The 23450-nt window shown below is 35.7% G+C and overlaps 1 protein-coding gene across 1 annotated transcript; it reads left to right on the forward strand.

The window, feature by feature from the left end:
- The first annotated feature begins 2177 nt into the window (after nt 1–2177).
- Nucleotides 2178–23228, forward strand: LOC110463950 (eukaryotic translation initiation factor 2-alpha kinase 3-like). The gene is made up of 18 exons (XM_021518916.1): nt 2178–2564; nt 6947–7076; nt 7319–7516; nt 7870–8003; nt 8355–8479; nt 9165–9277; nt 9708–9852; nt 11382–11513; nt 11891–12028; nt 12427–12562; nt 13278–13374; nt 14369–14454; nt 15102–15224; nt 15693–15830; nt 16180–16975; nt 17439–17603; nt 17971–18135; nt 18546–23228. Exons 1-18 carry the CDS (start codon nt 2335–2337, stop codon nt 18741–18743), a joined length of 3249 nt encoding a protein of 1082 aa, XP_021374591.1. The 5' UTR covers nt 2178–2334; the 3' UTR covers nt 18744–23228.
- Nucleotides 23229–23450: the final 222 nt, after the last annotated feature.

The following is a 23450-nucleotide window of genomic DNA, read 5'->3' on the forward strand; positions in this document are numbered from 1 at the left end:
TGTGATTTTGATTTAAACATGTTTGATAGCCTTTTTTAATTAACATTCGGCACAAGTTTAACAACTAACAGAAGCCCTTTCCTACAATATTACTATTAGTTTTTAACTACAATTCAAGATGGCAAAATAGCATATGATAAACTACGTTTTATCACGGATCTAAGTCCGTGGTTTTATAATAGACCCACTCACATACACTTACTCCAAGCACGTACACACGCATTCACATATACTTTCAGGTATGAGGGGGGAGGAAGGGAGAGTGGGGAAGTAACTAATATCGCATTTTGAGATGGTAAGAACGGTCTTTCCCAACACAATCGCCTCCAGCATTATCTTTGCACTCTTTCCATACACTCAAATTTGTGGATCAACATGAAAGTGAGCCTGGTGTCCAGCTACCTAAGCAACAGGTGTCAGCAGGTGAAACTGGCACCTGGTCAGGTATTCTTAAAGGGGTTCCCCGGGGTTCTATCCTGGGCCCCCTTCTTTTCAACATATTTATAAATGATATTTTTGATTGTGTGGAAGATTCATCTCGACAACTATGCAGATGACAACACTATAGGTTACAACCATAAGGATCTTACTGTCTTAAAATCCATTTAGAAAAAGATTGTACTAAGGTTATTGATTGGTTTAGTAAAAATGATAGGAAAGCCAATCCTGAAAAGTTCCAGGCAATCAGCATTGGAAAACGAACGTTTGATAACATCAAATCTTTTGATGTTGGAGGTGTCAAATTACTAGGTGTAAATTTTGATTACTTATTGAACTTTGACTATCACATCTCAGAGCTCTGTAAAAAAAGCCTCCAGACAGTTATCTGTACTGTATAGGATAGGTACATTTTTGTCTAGGGAAGGGAGACAAATTATTTACAACTCTTTCATTGTTTCAAGTTTTAACTATTGCCCTCTTGTTTGGCATTTCTATCCAGTAAAAAGTGTACGGAAAATGGAGAAAAAAAATCAAGAAAGATCACTACGTTTTGGATATAATGATTTCTCGTCTTCCTTTGAACTTTTAGTCCAAAAATAAAACTCTGATTTATTACATATAAGACGTTTGAGAGACATGGCCTGTGCAGTCTACAAATAATAATTAATAGTCAAGAAAATCTCTCCACGCTTTATCCAAGATATGATTGAAATAAAGGTAACTAATTATAATTGCAAACAAGAGAATACAGCTGTATTACCTCAGGTCAACACTACAAGGTATGGACTCAAAATTTTTCTCCTACGAGGCCGCCCGGGTATGGAACAGTCTCCCCAATCAACTCAGAAAAGTAGACAGGTACAATGAATTTAGGAGACTGGTCCAGACCTTGGATGGCCCCATTTGCTCTATTAATATCTGCCGCGGTGTGTAGTACTTGTACATGTGGCTAGTCCGCTTTGGTTTTGTTTAGTTTTGTGTGTTTTTTATGTGTCTTGTAAATGTGTTTTATATATAGTGCTGATAATGGAAAATTGCATTTCATAATAACTGTTCGTTATGTGTATGTGCTTTGCTTCAATGCTAACTTTGCATGGAGCCTTATGTTTTAACACTTTCTTTGTTTCATAATGTTTTATACATGTAATTGTTTGATTTGATGCTTTTTACTTATGTTTGTCGGAATAATAGCTTTTAATAGCTAATGTTAAATGGGTTTTTTTTAATATCCGACGTTAAATAAAGTTTATTGTACTATTGTATTGTAACATTTCATCAATTAAAGCAACATTTTCTTTTGTATGACAGTCATCCTTTAAATACGTGTCGAATGACAAATTAACAGTAGCATTAGACTACTCCACATCCTGATGCGTGCCGATTTTGAAACAGTGAGTCGGCAGGCTATATACAAATTCGCCCTTCTGTGGTTAGCCACCAAAATATAAAATATATTAGTCTCGTTCAACCAGACGCTTAATCACTTGTAATTGCTCAGACAACAAGTGTCTGGTTGTACGAGACTAAAAATATATTTATGCATACATCGTTTTTCTCATCAAGCACCTTTAGTTTTGTTAATATATGACTTAAATTTTAATCTTTTTAAATATCAATGGAAGGTATGAAAGCTGTAGTCAAGATATCAGATCATTCTAATAGAATATTCTGGTAGGTTCACGAGAAATCTAAAAATAGCAAAAGGGTTATTTCCCAGTAAGACCACGTCGGCATGATTTCACTTCCGGTGGTTCGTCCAATCAAAAGCTATCTTTGCTATCGTTCCACAACTTTACGAAGTTAGTAAACACTGGCCACGAATTGTAGTTGTTTTGGATAGGAGTGTACGTCAGTCTTGGCACCATCAATGTTCTATTGTATCGGGGTACCTAGATGGGTAGAAGGAGAAATAAGAGATTGACTACTTTGTTGGCATGGTTTGTCACGTCTGTTGGAGCACTTTGTTACACATTCAGTTGCATAGGCGCAACAGACACCGACCCCATTATTGTGGACGGATTTGCAGATAACAACAATGCATTTGCCACCAATAATTACCAGGAGCCTGTGTCTGACTCATCCGCACAGACAGCAGCTTGTCCGTCCAAACCACGCAAGGAAAGGTGAATTCAGTCAAGCGTAATGACACAATCTTGCAAATTTGCTGTACTGTAACGTTATTCACTTATTTCATAACAAAAATCGCAAGGGTTTGATTACTGGAATGTAGTGCCTTTAATATAAATAAATCAATTCGTAGGAAAATCGTTAGCCTTTTAAATTATCTAGACATTGTGACATTGATTATATGCTAACTACATGTAAGAATGATTATCTGCATTGGGGGGAGAGGGTAGAGTTATGAAGTTATTCGAGTAAATGATGTATATGTATTTGGAGAAAAACTGAAAATTAACACATCCATGTAACATGTAACGGTCATGTAAGTAACTGTAACTGACCTTACACATGCACTCACCCTTGAGTGTCTAGGGAGGTTTTTGCGCGCCCAGGTATTGTCTGTGAAACCTGTGATCAGTGGCACCATATGTGGACTGCCAGAATGTCTCTCTATATATAGTAACACATACCACAACTGGAATGACAGTATGGTGAACTGGCATTACCTGATATGCAATCAACCCAATTGCAGCTTTGCTACTTTCAACTTATATGATATTATTATTACGTCCAATCAGTTTGAAAGCCTGTCTCAGCAGTGTACAAGTGGTGAAAGCGACAGCCCCATTAATATTACACCAAGCAAAATTAGACCCATACACTCATCCACTCCCATACGCAGACTTAAAAAATATACTTGTTCTAGGGAGTAACCACTACAGATTTTTAATGTAAACTTCCAATCTATGAAAAATAAATAACATCTTGTACATAACCTTATTCAGAGTACTTTACCTGATATTATCATCGGTACTGAAACTTGGTTAAAACCCAACATCCATAGTAATGAAGTCATTCCATCAGACTATAGAGTTTTTCGAAAGGATAGAGAAAATAGTGAAGGTGGAGGAGTCCTTATTGCAATTAAAACTGTATACATAAGTGACTCTGTAGAAGACCTTAACCCACCTGAAGAGTGTGAAATTATTTGGGCAAAGATAGAAGTCGTTGGAAATAAGACACTGTACATATGTTCTTATTATAAACCAAAAACAAACAATGAAGTGCAAAAATGTTTGATCTTTCCTTGAGGCGAGCCCCCCAGCTTCAGAACTTCACACTTGTCATCTGAGGCGAATTCAACTTACCTGGTTGGGACTGGGAGAATAAATTTCTCTAAATTTCACTATGACTTTGGAAAACTGCTTGATGATACTGGGCTAACACAACTGGTCACGTTTCCTACCCGTAATAACAAAACATTAGATCTCATAATTACAAATACCCCAAACCAAGTACAGAGAATTGAGGCAATTCCTGGTTTATCTGACCATGATATTGTGTTCCTCCAAATTTCCAGTGTTCCCCACAAAATTAACCAAAAACCCAGAGAAATACCCTTGTATAAAACGGCCAATTGGAATTCCATGAAAAGTGAACTCCACAACTTCTATCTAGAGATCTCGACCAATAAAGTCCTAACTGTAGAGGGATTATGGGAAGCATTCAAACTATTCTTTACTATGCAAAAAAGTCTGGTGATCCATCAATTAAAGGAAAATTCAAATCACTGAAACATCTTATCCAAAAACTATTAAGACAGGCCTACTGGAAATATATTGAAGACATAGTCAGTCCAAATTCAGATTCCTCAGACCATAAACCTATGAAAAGGTTCTGGACATATATAAAACATCAAACAACTGATTACAGTGGTGTAGGGGCACTGAAACAAAATGGTAAACTCCATACAGATCCTGTGGATAAGGCCAATATATTGAACAATCAGTTCCAGTCTGTGTTTTCGAGTGCTGACAACATTAGCTCAGACACATTTAAGCGGCAATACCCTATGCAGAACAACATCCCTGAGATGGGTAACATTAAAATAACACCCAATGGAATTTACGAACTTCTTCTAAATCTAGACACCTCTAAAGCTGCTGGCCCAGATCATATTAAACCGAATATACTCAAGGAACTGGCAACAGAAATCTCCCCCATTCTCTGTCTCATCTTCCAAAGGTCGTTCGTTAGATACCTGTCATGTTCCATCTGACTAGAGAACAGCTAACATTGCCCCAGTTTACAAAAAAAAGGCCAAAACTTTAACCCTGAAAACTACCGTCCCATATCTCTCACTTGTATTTGTTGTAAGTTGTTGGAACATATTATAGTAAGTAACATCACGAACCATGCTGATAACAATAACGTTCTTTACCCCTTACAACATGGTTTCAAACAATCCAGGTCATGTGAGAGTAAACCATTAGAATTTATTGATGACATCTCAAGAAATTTAGAAGATGGTAAACAGACAGATATTGATTATGGATTTTAGTAAGGCCTTTGATAAGGTGAGCCATTCTCTCCTTTTCCACAAACTTAGGGGGTATGGAATTACTGGACCAGTCAACACCTGGATTGAAAGCTTCCTAAGTGACAGAACCCAGACCGTTGTAGTAGAGGGGGAAATGTCCGATTCTGCCCCAGTAAGATAAGGGGCCCCCAAGCCTCGGGCCGAATCTTTTCTTATACTCCGTACATCAATGATATCACTGAGGGTATAACATCTTCTATGAGACTCTTTGCAGAGGATACCATCATGTATCTGACAGTAACATCTCAGAGAGACGCTCACACCCTGCAAAGAGATCTTGATAAACTGGCACTTTGGGAGACTGAATGGAGGATGGCTTTCCATCCTGAGAAGTGCCAGGTCCTCTCTGTCATCCCATCTGTCATTCCTACATACTACATGGTCACGAGTTGGAGCATGTGACAGAAGCTAAATATCTTGGGGTCACCATTACTTCTGATCTAAAGTGGAGTACTCATATCAATAACATCACAAAAACTGCCAATTTCACTCTGGGCTTCCTGAGGCGCAATCTCAAAATTTCATCCTCTAACATCAAACAAAAGGCCTATACCGGTAAGTTCCTGGTCCGCCCTCAGGTTGAAAATGCTAGCCCAGTATGGGACCCTTACTTAAAAAAAAGTTATAGACAAGCTGGAGATGTTACAGCGCAGGGCTACCTGTTTTGTTGCCAACTGCTATCGTTACACCTCCAGCATTGGCAACATGTTAGAACCCCTAAAATGGCGTAGTCTTGCAGATCGCAGGAAAGATGGGAGGCTGACCAAGCTCTATAAAATCTATCATAATAAAGTTGCCATTACTACTAAATATCTCACCCCTATAACCAGACAAACAAGGCATAGTCATCAAACCTCATTTCAAACTATCTCATGCAGGACGTCTGTAAGGAAGTAATCCTTCTTTCCTCGGACTATCAAAGATTGGAACAAACTCCCTTCGCAAATTATTTCTTCTGATTCACTACTGTCCTTCACATCATCTATCTCTGTTCATCAATATTAAGTCCTGTTCCTTTCCTTTCATAGCGCTACACCTATATATGACATGATCTTCACTATGCTGAAGTAGGTCAGAAGTAGAAGGATTTTTTTTCTTTCTTCATTTTTCATTTCATAGGACTTCTGCGCCTTCATCACTCAGATGGAGTTGTGCACACTGTGGTTATTTCATTTTACTGAATGATGCACTAAACCACAAAAGAACCACAATTCCACAAGTATATCACTTATCATGATCAGGAGGCAGTAATAATATGTTCCCAGCTGGTACTATTGTAAGTGGTAGTATAATATCATCATTCGGAGTACAACTGATCATCGTTCATATGATAAATATTGCTTGGGGAGTTATGTTGATCATTCTTCACATAAAGTGACAGTTCACCTTTTCTTATTTTCTGCATAATGTTTTTTCCTTATTTTAAAGAATACTAACTGAATTTGCATACTCAGAGCTTACAGTTGGCCCTTGACAATTAGCAATTTCAAAAGTAAAATTGAATTTTCCCTGAATTTTGAATACCCGGTAGTCAAAACATATATCTGATAGATCTTTCCTTTAAGATCAAAAAGTCAAAGCTCATTTTTGGGGAGTCAAAGACATACACTCCAGGGCCTATCGAAAGCTGTAGGCATACCGCCAAAAATACTTGACCATCTCTTTAGTGTGGTTAAATTTTCTTCATTCATAATTTAAGCATTAAACTGCATGTCATTCAGAGATAAATTCACTTAATTCTGAACAGGATTACTAATTACAAGCATGTTGAAATGATGACAAAGATGTCAAGATCATCACTCCAGATTTGTGGCCTCATAACTTACAGCTGACTTGGTAGGTTTCCGGTATTAAGTGGCCAATTGGCCATACAAAGCAAATGCAAATATCTTAAAATAAAAGGCTGCATGTGTGTATTGTATTAATGAAACCATTGATTTATTTTATGCCGAGTCTCTGATGACTGAGAATACACAAGATAATCAGTGTTTTATTTGTCCACAGTCACCTGATGATTGTGAGCACACTAGATGGGCAGGTCTCTGCTATTGACATCAGCAACAAGGGCAAGCTTGTGTGGAGTATTACTGCTGATTCCAGTCCCCTCCTTTCCTCAAGTATCAGCAAGCTAGAGGTAAGCTGTAACTGTTCAATTAACTATCTATAGAATTAGTTCTTTTAAACAATTACATCTAGTACATGTATTATATATAACAAACAACATGATATATAAGTGATATGTATGATACATATAATGAAACATAATGATTAAACTAAGTGGACATGCCTTGAATTAATGCTGAATTAACTTGGTTAAACTGTCATATAACGTTGCTTATAATACATAGCTATAAATCAGAATGTGTTATTACATAGATACAACGTAATGGAATGCCGACGCGTCTGATCCCATCATTGGACGGAGGACTGTACCAGTATGACGGTGAGAGTATTGAGGCCATCCCTATGACTGTGGAGACACTCCTCAGCTCCTCCCACAAACTCAGTGACAAGGTGATGATGGTTGGTTCTAAAGACATCAGAAATTATGGAGTCAATCCTGCAAATGGACAGGTAGGGCTAGTTTCTGATATGATCCTAGATTATAATAACATGTTCAGGTATTTTGGACAGTTTTTTTTCCTCAATCTTGAAAACTTTGAAAACGAGTGAAGTAACTAAAAAGGTAAGTTTAACTAATGAAACTTAAAAGTCTGAATATTCTTACCTGAAAAAAGTAAAGCGTTACATTAATTTATCAAAGCTCAAGACTGATTAAAGTTACTAGGCAACAAATAAACAAAGGCACTGTGTATGAAAAGGGATACAATCACTAGGCAATATAGATGTACTGTACGTAGGTACTATAATATGAGTTGTTGGGTGAGAGTACAGAAGTAATTTTTTCTCTTTAATTTGAATTCCAGATGAATTATGTTTGTTCCGCGGAAGGTTGCCAATTTAGTGCGGAGTCCGATGTGACAGAGCTGGATGACATTTTGGTGATAACACGAAACACACAGACTGTCCGTGCAGTAGACAGCAGGACGGGAGGCGAAAAGTAGGTCACAAGCCAAGTATTCGTCTTGATTGTTTTAATAAAATGAATTGAGAAAATGGACAATTCAAGGTCTCTTGCAGGAATATCTTCAGTTGAAGTTTGTCAATGAAGAAAACATTAATTTGTTGAAGATAAAACGGAAGTAATAAATAAAATAATGTGTAAATAGATATAAACTGTTATGTTTATTGGTAAGGGTTGATGTTTGATAAGGGAACAAATGAAAGGATACAGGTGAGATACACAGCATTAGTTGACTGTTTGTGATTGTAAGACTATGACTTAGCTTTAAAAAAAAAAGTGCAATAATTTTTTAAATCTTTCAAAAGTATGCTGTGTTGTTGGTTTCAGGTGGAACTTCAGTGTTGGCCAACATGAACTCCAGTTCCTGGGCGGTAAAAGCATGCCACCATCTAAGACTGTGGAGGATAAGGTTGAGGACGATGATATCTCCATCTTGACGTGTGGTCCAGATGGTAAATAACTACACTGTACTGTAAAACGTTTGCCCTGGCTAAATTGTTGGCCTTGTACAATACGCTGATTTCAACAGTGTCAGGGTGTTTTGATATATGCCATACTTTGGCTATTGAATTAAAAAATGTTATCAATATAGCTGGGTAAAAAGTTACATTTTACTGATGAGTATGGGCAGAATGGGTAAAATATGAATTGAGAATAGTACATATTCCATGTTAGATAGAGTACATTAAGTGGTTGATTAGTGTGACTGAGCTTGGAGGTTGATGGCTATTTTGACCTAGAGCTTGAATACTGTTAGCTGTTTTGACAAAGAACTGGAAGGTTGATGGCCAGTGTAGCATGGAACTCAAATAGTACTGTTACCTATATAGTGATGTAGACCTCAAATACTGTTCGCTAGTGTAACAAGGACTGCGACGGCTATTAGAGGTTCTGATTTACTTTAAACTGCCATTTGGAATCCTGGCATGGTCAAAGGTTTACAGTATATTAGAACTTCACCATAGTTTTGAAAACAATAAAATAATTTATTGTCTTTGTAATTGTTTGTTTATTTTTGTATCGCTTTTGTTTACATCTAGTTCTGTCTAATTACTAGTTGTTAGCTATAGTTTTGACAATACGTTTGTTTACAGTTAGTTCTGCCTCATTTAAACCTGTAACCCTTGATCCCTGTAGATGAAGAAGATAATGATTTCAATATCCAGGACAGCCTGCGGATTGTGGTTCCAGAGGGTGTGATAGTGGGTATGGACCCCAGTGATTCTGACTCGGTTGAATGGCAGCACAAGGTAAGTAGGAAAGAGTTAGTGGGGAAACTAAAGTGATGTGAGTGTCACATTGACTAAGATGTTTTATAATGTATACAGTTGTTTCATACCTGGTCAGCGAATAGTCCACATTATACCCCTGAGGTGTTCTTACTAAAGCCCGGGAAGTTGTTCACTAGATTACGATTGGGAGACACATTTATTCTAGACTATACTGTGATCAGGCATGAAATCACTGGTTTATGGAGGGAACACTGTCCACCCATTTTGTGTTTATATAATACTGTTAATCAGTCTCTTTTTAACAGGTGAAGACATTCTTATAGGACCATTTACATTTTCATTTATTTATCCTCTGATTTTTCAAAACATTAAAATAATTTATGACATTTGCTTTATGTCCTCGACACCAAAACTTATACCTCACTATTTAAGATGTGGTATATTTTAGTTCACCAGTCCTGTAGTTGGTGCCTGGTTCCTACATAAGAAGGAGTTGATGCCGGTGAATGTGTTTGACAAACGACTTGTACCTGCACTGGGCAGCTTTCAGCCCCCCGGAGAACAACTGCCTCAGGAACCCCTGTTATATGTAGGTCAGTATCTGAGTAATTGTCGACTTAATCCTTGAAAGTTAGGTGTTCCTATGGATTAAGAAAATAGTGCTGCCAGTCTCATTATAAAGTTGTGCTGGCAGCCTCATCATAAAGTTGTGCTGCCAGCCTCATCATAACGTTGTGCTGCCAGCCTCATCATAACGTTGTGCTGCCAGCCTCATCATAACGTTGTGCTGCCAGCCTCATCATAAAGTTATGCTTCCTGCCTCATAACATTGTGCTGCCAGCCTCATCATAAAGTTGTGCTGCCAGCCTCATCAGAACGTTGTGCTGCCAGCCTCATCATAAAGTTGTGCGGCCAGCCTCATCATAACGTTGTGCTGCCAGCCTCATCATAACGTTGTGTTGCCAGCCTCATAAGGTTGTGCTGCCAGCCTCATCAAAAAGTTGTGCTGCCAGCCCTATAACGTTGTGCTGCCAGCCTCATCATAACGTTATGCTGCCAGCCTCATCATAAAGTTGTGCTGCCAGCCTCATCATAACGTTGTGCTGCCAGCCTCATCATAAATTTGTGCTGCCAGCCTCATTTTAAAGGGAAGAAAAATGCAGTGAAAGTTAGATGGAGGTTATAAATGTTAACACTTCGTATAAGTGAAAATATTTCGAAATTAAACACAATTTAACATTCATATGTAGATACTACTGTCTTTAAAACTTTGTAAAGATTTCACTGTCAAACAAGTCTGACACATCATGATCACAGTAAAATGGATAATTCCTTGCCAGGGAACATGAATATGGCTAATAAAGGCTAAGTTTGTTTTGAACACAAATAGGAATTGAAAACTTATTTTGTGACCTTTTGAAAACGTCTGTTTCTTTTTTCAAGCAAAGGGTGTAAATGACCTGTGTCTCAACTCCAAACCGCTGAAAACAACTCGCTAAGCCACATTGTGCCAAATCAGTTAAAGTTGCCCAATAGTACTCTAATACTGCAGGCAGTCAGGGGGACTAACATGTTTACCCATTCCGCCATTTCGTGGATGTTTAAATGATGACTCAGCTGGTGGCCCCCTTCATCTCTGTTCATCGATTCCCTTTTTCTCCTTACACAGATTGTTTCTCATTTCAAATGAATATGACTGTTGTTGATAAAACATTTCAAGAAGCAAAATTGTAGTTACTAAAATAAAACAGGATTTATTGTTTAAGTATTTGATGTGGGCAGTATGTTTGTTTTAGAAGAAACCCTGAATGTATGACAGAACCATAATGATTATAAATATAAGTCCTTACTGTTAGTTAGCGTGGCAGTACTATTATAGATATGAAAACCCAGAATGTTTGTACTAGTAATAATATGCAATAAAAGATCCATGTTTTACTGTGCCTGAAACAATTATTCAACAATTCAACAAAACTAATATTAAATGTTGAAAATTTGGTTTACAAGATAAATGTTATGATGATATGGATGAAGACTTTGTATGGTTAGATATCAGTTAAAGAGTTATGGTATGTGACTTTGTATGGTTAGATATCAGTTAAAGAGTTATGGTATGTTTTAGGTCTCCATCATAACCAGCTGTATGTTCAGCCCTCATCAACAATGAGAAAACACGTGTCACAGGCAATGACTAAAGGCGATGTCAGTCGTGTGGATATCCCAAGGGTGACGTGGAAACCTTACATTAACTCCGGTAAGTTGGAGGAGAGTATTAATACTAGCTACCTTTAAATCATTCTTTATTATAGATAAGAGTATTGAAACTGTTATTTTCATTGCATGACTTTCATCACTTAGAGAACAGTCGGCATGATTGATGAAGGGGAAATAAAAATAACAGATTAAAAATAATAACTTGAGGGGAAAAATACAAATACTTTCATAAGAACATTGACTGTTAACATTTATTTCATTTAAGATCAACATGAGCATTGAAACTTGAATTTGTAAGGGAACGTTATGTTTTATTTTGATGTCCTGTGGTTCATTCAATCCAATCAGATATATACTATTACATGGACAAGGTAATACTACCTTTTGTAATACTGGATGTAATATATATGTTTTCAGCCCCATCACGAACCCCTTGGTTGAATTACAAAGGTAATAATGATGTGCCTCTCATTGACCACTGTGACCAGAACCTACCAGAGATGGCTGACGAACATGAGAAGGGTCTCTCGGTTTGGCATGAAAACTACCCTTTTGGTAAGTCACCCAACTTCTAAATTAACGCACAGTGATGTTGTGGAGCTTTAGAGGTTTTGGTAAAAAATATTTAGATGAGGCTGTATCCAATGAGTGCCCATTGTGATATTTTCTGTAAAATTGTTTCTTGATTTACGAGTCAGTGTTAATTTATGATGAAAATGTCCAATGACAACTTTTGTTTCGTGTATGATGCTCTGGTATGCGTTGCTCCAGTTTTCACTGATTTGACTGATTTGAAGTAGGCACACAAGGCACAAGAAGTTAACATAGAGATAATTAATTCATTCACCCCTGAAGACACATTTGAACTCTTCCAAATCAAATGCTGGAATAGTTCATTATGAAATTTCAGGGGTGAATGAGTTAAGTAATTGACTGAACACCTTTTTCAACAGACAATGGCTATTACCTGTACCCAGAATATGAATTTGTGGTTCCTAATTCTTCCTGTCCAAGATCCAACTCCACCTCTAACAAGGTGTCCTCCACTCTGATAGAGGATGTTATGAGTGCCTCACTGTGGAGCTACTGGTAAGCATGTTAATAATAACTGACTAGAAATTAAATACCTGAATACAAGACAAAAACCTGTATAAACCTGCCCTGTTACAAATTGTTGTCTTTTAGAAGATATGTTTTAATTTTCAAAATACTTTTAACTATCATTGTGTAGCATTTTCAACATTTGAAATTTATTTCATGCTTCATTGACTTCGGCTATCCAAATATTGATTATTATTAAAAGATTTTTAAAGGCGAATGATAAGAAGAAGATTAAAAGATTTTGTAGTTCATCCGTTTTTATATTTATACTAGATGTTATGTAGAAAGATAAAAAAAAACATCTTTGACATTCAGCAATAGATTTTACACTGTATTAGTTAGTGGAGTACTAGGCCTTTCGTCTTGTATTAGTTAGTGGAGTACTAGGCCTTTCGTCTTGTAGGCCTGTAATATTCTGATTAAATGCCATTACAATAAGGCCATATATATAAAAAAAAAAAGATAATAATTTCACCTTCCCTTGAACTTGGAACCTTCCATAAGTTTTTTTTTTATAACTTTTGTAATATCAAAAGTATTACTTACTTACTTTGTACCAACCCTAATGTCTGTAGAGCTGGAGTTGGAAAAGCAGTCATTCTTTTGTTTGGCCTTTTGTTACTCCCCTTTGATTTGATCAATGGAGACTGATACTTTTGTTACATATTTAACAGATTATTTAATGATTCTATGATATTTTCAGGAGACAAGTGATCAGCATTAGTGTTGTCACCTCCATCCTCGTCAACATCATCTTACACAAGCTAGGACGGAGGAGAAACATACCACTGCTTCCTCAAGTAAGTACTTGTAAAACAACTTAAAACTGCAATATTAAAATAGCCGCAGCTGCAACATTAAATCAGCAGCAACATAGTAACCTAATAATGATGCCTGTTAAATACTATAATTTTCAGGTTAACAGTTTATCCAGTCATTATACAATGAAAGATTGGCCTCTAGAACATCAGTCTTGGACTTCCATCCCTATGCATATTTCAAATATCAATTAATTTAAACTGCCTTTTTGCAATCATTTTTAATTTGTCAAGAAAGTCAAAATAGACCATATGTACATGTACATGCATATAAAGCTACATTTTCACACGGAACTGAAATATTTAATGCCTTAAGTCTAAATCTCTCATGACCATGGGTACTGGTCTTCAGGTTTTAAGAATTTATAATGAAATTTGGTCCACAATTCTAGAATTGGAAAGTTTAGTACCATTGACTTATTTCCCATTATGAAAAATCACAGGTAGCCTTCATCAAATGATGATTACATTTGGTCATACTGAACAGAAGCTTACGCATGTTTAAACTATTATTGACTGTCCTCCTGTAGTTGATTTAAACATATTTTTATTGTGCAGACAGTTCTGTAAACATACATTTTCAGCAGTGTATTTTATTTTCAGCACTTTTCATGCTTTGAATATTTAGCTAAATTATGATAGCGCTAATTTAAGTTTCTGTGTTTCCTTTATCACATATTGTGAGAGTGCTAATTCATCAGTACACTATCCTGTTAACATTCAAAGTTATGCTAACATTTCAGTCTGCTAAAATAAGTACTTTTACAGTGTATTAACTTATTTACCCTAAAGACACATTTGAACTCTTCCAATTCAAAGGTTGGAATAGTTCATTATGAAATTTCAGGGGTGAATGAGTTAAATGTTGAAAGGATTTGGATGATACGCTGTACAGTCAGACTAGTGCTGTCATGACAGTTTAGGCTGTACGCAGTTTATGTTGAATATGTTTTTATTTTCGAAACATACATTGTAGATGTCTGATAGTGGGGATGGAACAGCAGTGTCCATAGAACAGGACACGACAGCGCTTCAGAAGAAAACAGAGGATTATGTGTCGAGGTGAGTTCTTGAGCATAATTGATTGTTTCACACTGATCACTTAACTTTGATGGTATGTAGTACTTACTGTTTGAGGTAGAAGTGTATGGAGCCAAATGGAACTGGGTTCACTTCTCATTGGCTCAGGAGGCTCTCTAGGTGTTCAGAACACACCTACAAAACTGTGAATGTAGTCTAGTGTGCTGTTATAATGTTTGCTCATGAGGCCACTGTAGCCCATTCTTACCGAAGAAGGGAATTTTTCAGTTTGGGGGGGGGGGGGGCATGTGATAATTTACAATTGTTCATAATTGCTCATTTGTTTATCTTGCGTTAGACATGTTATATTGTATTGATATTGTTGTATAATATTTCAATATACAACAAAGAGAACAGGTAATTACTATTTTTCTCTGTCATATATACACATCCCTACGGAAGTTACAGAAGTTGTCACAATCCTGTCATTTGAATATATATTTTATTCCTTGCTAGTTGTAGTCTGTCAGACTGGATTCAATAGGTTTGGCCATGAAGATCCTGTGTGACAATCTTCTGTATTGAACTTTCTTCTATAGTTATCAGTCTTATTATACTTTTAACAAGTTAAAGTATTTGTAAGAAATGCAAGAAAATATGCCCTCAATTTTTCCATTTTTAAACTATAGATACCGACAGGACTTTGAGCAGATACAGGTTTTGGGTACAGGAGGCTATGGGGTAGTGTTTGAGGCTCGCAACAAGATGGACACCTGCAGTTATGCTGTTAAGAGGATTGAACTCAAAAGCAGGTATGATGCCTTGTACAGCTGGTAACTTGTAAATTTGAGCATTTTGTAAAATGTGCTCATATTTAAGAGAAAATATACATTTTGATTCTCTGTTTTAAGTTTCTATATGTAATATTTGCCAAGTTATTCAAAAAATAATAATATTAACAGTGTCTGAAATAACAGGATTCTATTAAAACTATAATTGATATGTATCCGTTTCATATTTTTTTATAGGTATCTTGGGTATTTAGACCGACTTAGGTTTGAGACTGTGTGCCTTGCCTATTTTAGGAAATATGTGATGGAAATAGATTTTAACTGATTGGAATTATATACAAAAAAAAAAAAAAAGTTGAATCACTGTCATTTTTTATCCAAAAATAATTTTTGTCAAAAAAGCGATTTGTTGCAATGTTGTGGCATAAACATTATTTATGTTTATTTTATTATAGTGTTAAATTGAATAGTTCATTACAATGTTTTCAGTGCCAAGGAGAAGGTGATGAGGGAGGTGAGAGCTCTAGCTAAACTCGAACACACAGGAATTGTACGATTCTTTCATGCCTGGGAGGAGTCGCCTCCCCCTGGCTGGCAGGAGGACATGGATCATCAATGGGAAGACAGGTAAAGAGTTCTTGGGAGGTTTAAATGACTTATTACAAATCTCACATGAATGTGATCAGGTGAACAATTTTTCCATCAGACCTTCATGTATAAAACTCCTACATAGTGTGTTCATTTTTCTTTGTTTTACCTGTATTCCTAATCATTTCCTTGAATTTAAATTGTGTATCTGACTATCACTACATAAGCTAACAGGGATACAAACAAATTTTTGGTAAACATCTGGAGACTTAAAAAAAACTCTGACTTTGAAATTGCATCTTCAAACAATTTTTTTTTTTACATATTTTTTGTCACCAAATATGTTCTAGATTTCACTAAATCGTTAATTGTGTACCTTTCTTTACAGTGAATGTGTGACCATGCCAACACCATGTAACTCTATACAGACTGAGTCACACGCCTTAAACATACCAGATTCTCCAGTATTTAACCTTCAGAATCCATTTGGAGGTCAATCCAAGGACTTTGATTATAACCTCCCAAGGAACAGAGCAGGTGGAGGTAGTGCGGAATTCTCTGTTGACCAATCAAGGATGACATCAGATTCAGAACCGAGCAGTGAGCCATTCCTTAATTTCAAAGATGATATAGACAATGATGATTCATTTGATGTAAAATTTAAATTAGAGGACAGTGAAGACAGTGGGAGCTGTTCAAAGTCTCTTCCATTTACCAAATATCACAAAGACTACTGGAGATCTTCAGACAACCAGTCCTTCAGCGTGCAGTTTGAGGACTCCGGTTGTGCTGAGAATGAAAAAAGTTCTAAGAGTGATTCAAGTGGGGGTATCGTGTTTACTGGAGAACACAGTGATCACAATTCAAATAACTTCAGGCTGAACATGCCTTCTATTGGTTCAGGTCGACAGTCACCATCTGCTTCTACAACAGATATACAGCCATCAAAAGCCAATAACATGTCAGAAAAAAACTCACAAAGTAAAACCAAACAATCAAAGGCACCTTCACAAAAATTGTACCTGTTTATTCAGATGCAACTGTGCCAAAGGGAAACCTTGAAGGAATGGTTAAGTGATAGTAACAAACCCAGGAACAAACAGGATATGTTAAACATATTTGGACAAATCGTATGTGCTATTGAGTATGTCCATGACTGTGGTTTGATGCATAGAGATCTGAAGGTAAGACCATATCATATCTATGATGGACTGTAGTATTTTCAGTAGATTATGAATTGCAATTTATAAATTTTTGATACTCTGTCCTGTTCAAAGGATAAATTTTAGTGTAAATTTTATTACTTAATCTTATTAAAATTATACCAGTTTAAATGTCATGGGGTAAAGTGTTAAGTTATTGGTTTGATTCCAGGAACTAATTTCCAAGGTTTAAATTTCACACAACACCTTACGCTCTTACAGCTGTTAGACCAAACTAGCTCACAATAAAAGAAAAACAAGCTTGCTTGTTAGTCTCTCACCGATACCGGGGGGGGGGGGGGGGGGGGGGGGCTATAGGTTTGCACTCTGTCCGTCCTTCCGTCTGAGAAGTTTATTGTTTGTCCAGGATATATCTTACATATTTTTTTACCAAGTTTTATCTTAATTAGAAAAAATGACAATTTCATTTTTTTTTCAATTGTAGCCATCCAACATATTTTTTTCGGCGGATAACATAATAAAGATAGGAGACTTTGGTTTGGTCACTGCCCTCTCAGAGGAGGAAATATTAGGGGCGGAAAATCCGGGGAACATGACCTTCAAGCATACAACAGAGGTTGGCACCAAACTCTACATGGGGCCAGAATTGGTAAGTTGGGAATGTCTTTTCAAATTTAAAACGATGCGACATGATATAAAATTTGACCTGATTGTTTTGACACACGGGTATCCACCAACTGTAATCTGGGACCTTTAGATTTGGTTTCTTTAGGATTTCATCTTTTGATATCATAGCCTGATAATATTTTGTTGAATTATTATTTTAAGTTGAACATTATTTTACCATATTTACACTTCCACATCAAAACCAATATGAAATGTGGATTTAGTGATAAATAGAACAGAAATTTGTTTGCTGTTACAGGATATCCTGAAGATTTAATGCAGTGTGTATATTCCATGTTTCTTTGTCTTCATAAAGACGGATGGATGAGTATGTTTTGTCGATGTTGTAGGTGTGTGGGAAGAGCTATAATAAAAAGGTGGACATTTTCTCCATGGGTATGATCTTGTTTGAACTGCTGTGTCCGTTCAGTACACAGATGGAGAGAGTTCGTACCATGACAGCTGCCAAAATTGGACAACTCCCGAAAGAGTTTGAAATGAACTACCCTGAACAGGTAAACCACTGTCATATGAGCCTTTGTATTCGATTTTCATTTGAACTGATCAGGACATTCAGCAATTATAAGAACAAATGATAATATGATTTATTATTTTGAGGCAGTATTTTTTTTCAATCAAAATCTTTTACTAAATGCCTAATGTTAAAATATTACCTTTGAGGAAATAGTCTTATTGAACTTGTAAGGGGTAATCTTTATGAATATCACCAAAATCATGGAAAGTGTATTAAATACTACATATGATGAAGCTTTGAACTCCTAACAAACACCTACTGTAGAATTTATATACTTCGCTTTTATTGCATAGAGAAAATTTTGAACAGAAATAGCCCTAACACTGTTTATTACTGGGTTTTTTTTAATGATAATATTTTGCTGAGAAAATGTTTGGTATGTCCTTACAGAGCCCGTACATTAAGTGGTTACTATGTGAAGACCCCGGTGGTAGACCTACAGCCACAGAGATACTGGAAAGCCCCATGATGGCGAGCTTCTGTCATAATCCTCCTCCGTCTCGGCCACGGCCACGGCTCCGAACCATCTCTAACGACAGCAGTGGTAGTGCAGGGACCATGGGACATGTCAGGAACCTGTCCCTGTAAACAAAACATATCCTCAATGACATATCTAACTTATTCAATTTAAAGCATTCCCCCTGGTGACACATTTGAACTCTTCCAATTCAAAGGTTGGAATAGTTCATCATAACAATTCAGGGATGAATGAGTTAATGTCGGGGTAAATATTCAGAAAAGTCTTGTTCAGTTTGAGGCATTCCTTAAAGTCTGATATAGTTTTCTGTGTGAAAACATCTGATTAGGTACTTTATCAGATGTTGTGTAAACTGAAGAAAGAAAGATAATGATTTATGACATTTTCCCAATTTTTTTTTCTTCTCAATTTTTAAATGATATGGAATTGTACTAACAGACAAGTTTTTCAATAAAAAAAATAAAAAAATACTTATGAACCTGATTGCATGATAAGTCTGTCTATATCAATATGAGGGCCATACAGTTTTGGTTAGATTGGGGAACAGAAATGATTCATTCTATGAAAACACATTTCTATGATTGTAACTTATGAATTACGAGTCTGGACTTAGTATGTAAGGGAGCTAACCCTAGATACAAAGTGAAACCTGTCTGTAACTTCTGAATGTTATACTGGGTTGTTCTTCAGTTTAGATGTTGAATACATATTTCCTTGTTAGCATTCACGTCAGATAAGTTATGTATAGGGTTTATAACCTTAAAGAGCTTTTTATTCATGATTAGATAAAAACCTACGAAATCTTGATTTAAAAATTGTGAATTGTAGCATATTTAATCACAGAGAATCTCTGAATGTGTTCGTTTTTTGGATAAAAACATGAACTATTGACAGCACAAATATGAAGCACCATATTGACAGCACTAATATGAAGCACCATAAAGATTTTACTGATGTCACCATAAATGAACTAACAGCATTGATTAGGATCAGGAATTTTATAGAAACCTGTTCATCCTAAATATTCTTGAAATTATTCAAGCAATTTTCGTGCTAAAACCACTGCATTCCAGCATATGTAAGGAAGAATTAGCAATAAAACATGATACATTAAAAATTGTCACTAATGGTTCGGGGAAAATAAATGCTTGTTAACATTAATACAGGTTAAAGTAGTACCATTGCTAATATGTAACAAAACATAAATTATACATATCTGTCACTTTGTGATACCTTTGTTTGTTTAATGCTGCTGAGTTGACGTGCTTATAGTTAAAGATCAAATAAGTTATGCCTGTATAAAGATATAGTACATAATTTGTAGAAAAGGGGGGGGGGGGGGGGGGGGGGGGGTAGAGAAAAAAAATGTATGGCCAGATCAAAACAATATTTGTCACTGGTGCCCTTTATTAGAACTGATGAAAGTCCTCAATTTGAATTCACAAAGCATTATTTTATCTTTTTAGCAGTGGAACGTCATTACTCGGGGCAGTCTAGTTAGAATAAATGAAGGTATTACAGTTCCCAGATAAAGTAATTGTATGGTAAGTGAGTAGACCAACCACTGGTTGTTAAGGAGCTTCCACAATACAGTTACCACTGGTTGTTAACCCTTTCACCACTGTAAACCATAATTGACTCATCCAGATGAATGTATGATAGAGTCTACTAAGGTTACCTAGGGGTGAAAGGGTTAAGGAGCTTCCACAATACATCAACCACTGGTTGTTAATGAGCTTCCACAATACATCAACCACTCAGTGTTAAGGAGCTTCCACAATACAGTAACCACTGGTTACCATAGTAACAGAACAAAATGCAGCTTTATACATTTTATGGGGATTTATTATGTATGTTGTTTTGAGATTTTAATCATGTTCCATTCAAGTTCAATTCATGTTCCATGGTCATCAGTTTATCTATTTTTAGTGTTTTATATTTTGTCAGTCACCGTGAATTCTTATTCTAATGTGTTCTTTTGTAACATATCTACTAAACATATTAAGGTATATGCTTACTATACTATTCATTACATATTTATAAGCAAATATTACCAGATGATAACAAGGAAAAGGTAGAATTGGTTTGAGTAGCCCATTCAAAGTGGTATGCAGCCAATTGTCTGGCGTGATGTTCTAATATGGCTCCAAAGGTAACCCTATTAATTCCAACTTTTTTTGTTAGGTTGCAAATTAATGGTTTTATCATTGAATTTCAAACATATTTCTCTTGTATGGCAGAATATACTGATATTTATTACTCGTGCTCCACACTCATGATAAATATCAGTATTCTACCATACTCTTGGAAGATGTTTGGTGTTTTAGAGGAAACCATTATTTATCCTCTATATGCCAAGGAAAGCTTTAAAATAAGAATGATTTTACAGCATTAGATTGATTATATATTATATCATTCATGGTCCCCACATGCCACCATTAATTGTTTTCTTTGGCCAACTATACAAAATATCAGCAAAACATTTGAGACACAAGTACACTGTAATACTGCTGATTGTGAAATTTCACTTAAATGATGGGATCTAGTTACATGCTACATACATGCTACATGAAAAGAGCACATATATTCACAAGCAAGTCATAATAAAATATTATTGGACCAATACCATCAATTCTCAGGTTAAGTAAACATTCCATAAGGTTTATAATTATGACCTCTATCTCTGAACAAACTTGAGCTGATATTGTTGTAAGCCTTTATTTATCTAGCATGTTTAAGTACTGATATGTTTGTTGCACATAATGCTGTTGTAATTTGTTTCATCTTTTCTCCACAGTATTTTTCATTTTCACTTTCCACATCCATTGTGATTTAAATTTTTACTATCCGGTCGACCTTTATTTTAAGTTACGTCATGATATCTGTTACACATTGTAAGCAATAACTCGGTTTTTGTTTCATTAAAGTAAGGTCTCTATTAGTTGTAGACACCATGGTTATAAGGGAAGACTGGTTCATTATTCCACAGTAACCTATGTACATATGAAGTCATGAGCTCTCTGGTCGTTTAGTACATAGTCCTCCCCCACATTTGCTAAAACAATCTATGACATTTAATGTAGAATTAGTTGTGTGACGGTATTTTTTATAGATTTTCAATTTGTTACAATACATCATGTACATTTACAATTTAGCGTAAAAATGGCAAGGTCAACATTTATTTTAATAACTAATGAACGTTTTTCTAGATATGTAGTTGGTGCACCCTAAACTTGAAACTTTCTTTCATTGCAGAATAACTGAAATTACATGAGTTTTAAGGGTACATATTTTGGATCCATTTGTGAAACACTGCTTACCTTAATATTTCTAGTAAGAAAAGACAAGTGTTTAATGCTTCAGTGCATTGTAGTATTATTTCTTAACATTAGCTTAACTAGGTTTAGTTTGACACAAGCTTAACAAATAATCTCTAGGTTTTTTGAAATTAATCCTTAACTCTTCAGATCAGAAAAGGGTAAAAAGACAACATTATATAGTTGTGTTTGGACTCAAAAGACATGAAATATTTGCTGATTATGAAAGGTTGAATTAATATTTCTTAATTCAGGTCACACACTTCTTAACAGTTAGGCTGTCGAATACATTCGTATCATGGACAGTGAGATTATACATGTATATGTATGTATGAGTTAATATTATTGTATGGAAAGTGATTAGTGTCTGCTTTGTAAATAATGGGTGTATAAAGTGACAATTGTATGACTGATGTGTGAGATATGAGCATGGAGAGAGGGGTGTGTATATATTGGATAAATGTGTCAGATGTTTATACATGTATGTGTGAGGTGAGATTATCATGAGTGTACTTGCATTATGTATAGGGTGTTTTACTGCCAGTGTTTTAATGCGAGATATATGTGGAGAGTTATTCCCCTTGGTGTTTTATGGCATTTAAATGTGTGAGATACATATATGTGATGAAAGTAATGTATGTTTATGATATATTTCTACCTGTTTCCTATTATTCTCTGTAGGTTGGTAGGAATGGATTGTATACAGGTTTAATGTGTAAAATATTTAGTAATCACTAAATTTCGTGAGATACTTATTTTTTTAATCGTTCATGACGACTGTTGATCTCAAAATATGTTTGTATATATACATTTGTACTCAATATTTGTTCAGAATAACTTTAATTAGAGGGCTGTAGTTATTGTTTGCAAGTATCTAATTCTAAACTTCAAAAATAATGATAGATCGAAGAGAATGATCACGAAAATAAGTATACACAAAATTTAGTTGGTTTACAGGAAGTTAATTTCTCATATGGTACCGGTTAATTTGATTTTATGAACACATCTTTATTAACTTGTTAATCTCTATTTATTACACAAGGATGCATTTTGCACATTTCCTTTAAAAAAAACCTGAAATTGATGGAAACATCAAGTGTTGAGACTTCACTGTGTTTAGATATTCCTAGTGATAAAAGGTTGATTGTAACAAATGACAATCTTAATGTCGTGGAAATGAGTGTGCTGGTTGTGAAATCAATTCTTATGATGTTCTACTGTTATTTCAGATTGTATAAATGAAATAAAACTTGCATTAAATGCAATGATTGAACAAAATCGATTTTTGCACTTCTGTTTTTAGGTCACCTGAGCTAAAGCTCAGGTGACCTATTGCTATCCGTTTTCGTCCGTCGTCGTCCGTTAACATTTTACATTTCAAACTTAAAGTCAAGTTCTGCTGGGCCGATTGAACTGAAAGTTGGTAGGAATAATCGCCTCATGGTCCTGACAAAGTGTTGTTATTTTTCGGGTCGATCAGAAATCCAATATGGCCGCCAC

This window comes from Mizuhopecten yessoensis, unplaced genomic scaffold, assembly GCF_002113885.1.
Source record: "Mizuhopecten yessoensis strain PY_sf001 unplaced genomic scaffold, ASM211388v2 scaffold10947, whole genome shotgun sequence".
Lineage (NCBI taxonomy): Eukaryota > Metazoa > Mollusca > Bivalvia > Pectinida > Pectinidae > Mizuhopecten > Mizuhopecten yessoensis.